At 35.9% G+C, this 4,882-nt stretch overlaps 1 protein-coding gene across 1 annotated transcript; it reads right to left on the reverse strand.

The window, feature by feature from the left end:
• Window positions 1-1,845: 1,845 nt before the first annotated feature.
• On the reverse strand, window positions 1,846-2,591 carry LOC141702381 (uncharacterized). The gene is made up of 2 exons (XM_074506080.1): window positions 2,263-2,591; window positions 1,846-2,154 (listed from the first exon to the last, which is right to left on the reverse strand). The coding sequence occupies exons 1-2, from the start codon at window positions 2,395-2,397 to the stop codon at window positions 1,846-1,848; spliced, it is 444 nt and encodes a 147-aa protein (XP_074362181.1). The 5' UTR covers window positions 2,398-2,591.
• Window positions 2,592-4,882: the final 2,291 nt, after the last annotated feature.

The raw sequence follows: 4,882 nt of genomic DNA on the forward strand, positions 1-4,882 counted from the left end.
ACATGTTGAAAGTCCTTGCTCTGGGCTGATTTTGCTGTGGTAGTGGAGGTGGAGGTAATGCTAAAATTCTTGGAATACTGGCAGCCATTGCAATTCCTCTGCAGTCTTTGGCGATATGTCCTTTTCTCCCATATTGGAAACAAGTAACTTCTGCTTTTCCCATTGGACATTCTCCAGAATAGTGTCCCCTTTGCTTGCACTTGAAACACGTAACATTTAGCTTGTTGCAAACTCCTGTATGCTTTCTACCACACGTTCTGCAATCAGGTATAGGCGGCCGAATAAGCCTTTGCTGAGTTGGGGCAGGTAGTCGATTTCCCATCCTCTGATTGTTCTGCTCTGGCCTTTTGAAATTTACTTTTCCCCGAGCTTGAAATCCCGGCCTTTTGTTGAAACGATTCTGAAAATTTCCTGGTCCTTTCTCTTTTTGAGCTGCTTCGCTTTCTCCTTCAATAATCATAGCCTTCTGAACAACAGCCATATAAGTTGTCAATTCAAACACAGCTACCCTGCTACGAATCCATGGTTTCAGTCCTTGCTGAAATCTCTTGGCCCGCTTTTCGTCCGTATCCACCTGCTCTGGAACAAACCTTGCCAATTCAGTAAACTTAGTCTCATAATCCGCAACCGATAAGTTGTCTTATTTCAGCTCCAGGAACTTGATCTCCATCTGGTTCTTCATAAAACGAGGAAAATATTTCTCCAAGAAAAGATCAGTGAATCTGTTCCAGGTCACCACACCTTCTTCCAAAGCTTTCTTTGATTCCCACCAGTAATTAGCTTCACCTTTTAGAAAATAGCTAGCGAAATCTGTCTTCTGCTCTTCCTCAACCTTTACCAACGAAAAAGCCTTTTCCATCTCTTTCAGCCAAGCTCTCGCTTTTGTAGGATCTGTGGAACCCATAAATTCCGGTGGCTTCACCGACTGAAATTGCTTGAAAGTAGTCGTAGGTGCTGCTGGTGGTATTTGATGTCCTGGATGAGCGGCTTGCTGAAACATCTGTTGCTGGAACTGCTGTTGCTGCTGCTGCATTTGTTGTTGCATCATCAACATCTGCTGTTGCATGAGATTAAACATCTGATCCATCTGTTTATTATTGTTTTGGCCCTCGGTGTTTCCATTCGATGAGTCGGGCTGCGCTTTTCTCTTAGGTGCCATTTTTTTCTGGTAAATAAATAATGGATCTTATTTAATAACAGTATATTAAACATATATTAAAACAGTCGATTCGAGAAAATAAAATAACTTATTAAATAACTGAATAGATAAAACAGTATGATATGTTTTAAATTTTTTTTTTTTCAACATGATCGTGAATAAAACTACATTTGTAAATATGCAATGGTACTGAAATAAATGTAAATGCTTAAATGACTGGAAATAAAATAAAGAAAACGTGCAAAAGATTATCTTATATATATATATATAGGTAGAACACCAGCTACAGGTGTCAGTGCTTGATACAAAACCCTATGATATAACAGTCGTACTGCTACTACTATCAGTCAGAGTCAGTAGCTACACTCATACAAACTAGTCATACAATACTATGCTGCCTCTATCTACAAAATATACATAATACAACACTCATTGATCTACTGGTCTCAAAATCCTGGTGGTACGTGGCTCAACTCCTCCTGCACTACCTCTAGCACTGCCTCGGTAAGTCCCAATGCTCTGCGATATGCTGTCTCCGCACTAAGATCCTGCTGTCTCAAATCAGTAAGCTGCTGCGAACTAACCCGGTGAATATGATGTAGTCTCTCTCTCAGTATATAATCCGGTCGTAATGCTCTGACAGGACCATCCGTCTGTGTCTCATACAATCCAAGGATCTCTCTACACTAGTTCTGCCATCTAATCCTCTCCTCCCTCTCTGCCTGAAAGCGCTGGTAAGTCACGGTATGATGCTCATGAAGATCAGTGCTGGAACCTCGAGAAGGTAATGGTCCATCTACCACGATCTCATCTATAAACTCCGGCTGAGGAAACTGATAAACTCCCGGAACAGGTGCATAAATGGCTAATGGGGCAGGAAATAAGACAGGCTGCTCCATAGGCGCATACACAGGCGGCTCTGCCTCTGGCTCCATCGGTGGCATCTCTGGAATCTCGACTGGTGGCATAGGAATCTGAGGCTCTAAATCCTCCCACTGCGAAAGATCAACCATATCAGGAATATCAAACATCGGAAACTCTAATGGTGGAATATCTGGTATCTCTGGCTCAACGTATGGAAAATAATCTGCAAAACCTGGTACCTCCGGGGGAAGTGGTATCTCTGGTGCTGGCTCAGGTGGCAATGGAGGTAAGATCTGCTCTGACACTGGGGCTACTACCTGTGCATCCACTGGATCTGTCTCGGTCCTCTCCGTAGATGATGATAAAGAAGCCATCTAATATACATAAAAATAATAACACAAAACAATCAAATCACAATCCTATAACTCATAACTTCTAATCACATAGACAAACAATCCTAACACTCTTACTCTCATCCTATCTTATTTTCCTATCTTATCTTAACCCTAACATTCTTGTTTTCCAAGGTCAATCCTAAGCTCTGATGCCAACTATAACACCCTCCAAATCCGGGGTATAGATTTGGGGCATTATTAATAACAATTACCAACTATACCTGCACAAGCGGAATATTAATATAATAATTACCCCGAACTATCACTACTCAGGATCTTTTAAGGGTTGAGTTTGGAAACAAGAATCATGCACTACACTTTATTACAAACCCAACTAAATAAAACCTGTCTCAAGAACTCTCTTTATTACAAAACTTTATTCTATCTACAGTTTCACCACGCAATCTTTTATTCAAACTACACAAAACTTTTATTCAACCCAACATTACTACTTATCCTGCTACACCTGATCTGGCAATTCAAAGCTCTCTTCGGGAATAGGAAGGAACACTCTTGGTATAAGAGGGTCCCGCTGCTTGACTCGCTTCTTGACTATGCGGGTCCTGATGGGTTTCATTCTCTACCTTAACTGTAAAACAATAGGAGTGACAATAAAAGAAATGAGCCAAAATTGCTCAACAAGCCTGCAACAATATATATATATATATATATTATAAAGAGAGAGAAATAAATGAACCAATAAGCTGCTGGTTTGAACAACCATCTGTATCTGTATATGATAATAATTTGCCAATGATGGCGAGTGCCAAATGAACAAGACTGGAAACAAGAACCAACATATGCACTATAATCTGCTGATCAGTCAGAATAAAGTGCGGATCTATACCCAACTGCATAGACCCAACCAACATAAGGAGTACTCAGGCAACTATGGCCTATTAATTAATGGTCTGGGAAAAACCCAGCCTTTATAGTAACCATCCAGTCCAAGGCTGAGCATCCGGAACAATCGGTATGCTATTGATATATCCCAACACCAGGATATACCAGAATATATGTAGGGTAAAAGAATTAAAATATGAACAGGGAATTCAATAAATTGGGTAAATCAAGAATTGAAATGAAACTGGAACAAGTAATAATAAATGGACAACAGTGCATATGAACAATGATTATCAAAGAGAATTGATATGATAGAAAAGAAATATAACTCACTATTCTGAATTTAGAATAGGGGAAAAACTTGCCTTGTGCGTACTTAACCTGGTTTAATTCACTGCCTTCTGACCCTAGCTTGCTCTGCCTTGTTAACACTGAACAAATCATGGAAATATAGGTGTTTAGATAACTTACTATATACGTGTATCTTGAATTGATATCACGCAACCTTATCAGTCTACCCATGCGTTTCTATCTGACTCGCATATATATACATATATTTACACAACACATTTATGCACATAATCACATATAACACGTAACACGTAAAGCACACAATTAATTTCTAGATTTATAATTATTTTTAGAATCAATTCTAGGCTTATACCTGCATTACTAGTCTTATCTGATTTTATTATAATTTTTCGGGATTTATTTGGCTCAATTATATCCCTACTAGAACCTACGAACTAGCAGTTATCACCAAACCACTCTTTTTCATAATAAATTATAACTTACAACTATTTGTATTGGATTCGTCTCATTTTTCTGAGTCTAGGGGTCTTCGTTTCACTTAAATCGGACTAACGGTTGAATTGTTATGAATTAAACACTGATAATTCAATTTATAATTCAATATAGATAATTATTACAACCTTTTAAATCCTAAAATAATTTTTAAATAATTATTTAATAAAAATCAAAGTCAAAAATAATTTTTTTTTATAATTTTTGGAGTTAAAACGAAGAAGTTACGATTTATTGAAAATTATGTGATTAATTATTGAAATAATTAATCACTTAATAAATAAATAACTAATAAATAATTAATAGATAATTATTTACTAATTTAAAATAATTAATCCCTAATTATTAGGATTAATCACAATTTATTACAAATATTTACAACTCATCGTTATTTATTTGATTAGATCGATTATTTACAAATAATCAATCAACTTAATTAACCGATACGCTATTTATCGAATAACTACGAATTACTCAAATTATAAACCAACTCAACGATTAATCACTCGTATAAATACGAGCTACACACTATTCTCGAATATTACCGAACTAATATATTATTATTGGAATTTAAATGATTCGTTAATCAATTAATTATCAGTATTTAATTATATGATACGAACAATTACTGTAATATTATTCGAATAACTAACGCTCGAATAATAATTCTCATTATCAAATCACTACTCGTAATATTAACTAATTATCAAATTATTAATCAGTTTAATCCTTATTTATTAATTAATTACCTAATTATTAATTAATTACCTAATTATTAATTAATTAGATAACTAATAAATAATTAGATAAATAATTA

This window comes from Apium graveolens, chromosome 2 (genome assembly GCF_009905375.1).
Source record: "Apium graveolens cultivar Ventura chromosome 2, ASM990537v1, whole genome shotgun sequence".
Taxonomy (NCBI): domain Eukaryota; kingdom Viridiplantae; phylum Streptophyta; class Magnoliopsida; order Apiales; family Apiaceae; genus Apium; species Apium graveolens.

Excerpts from the sequence above, each read along its gene's own strand:
- LOC141702381 (XM_074506080.1), bottom strand. The coding sequence starts at position 2,397 with ATGGCTTCTTTATCATCATCTACGGAGAGGACCGAGACAGATCCAGTG. Across the intron at positions 2,155-2,262 it reads AGATACCACTTCCCCCGGAG|TGGGAGGATTTAGAGCCTCA; the intron begins GTACCAGGTTTT and ends GATCTTTCGCAG.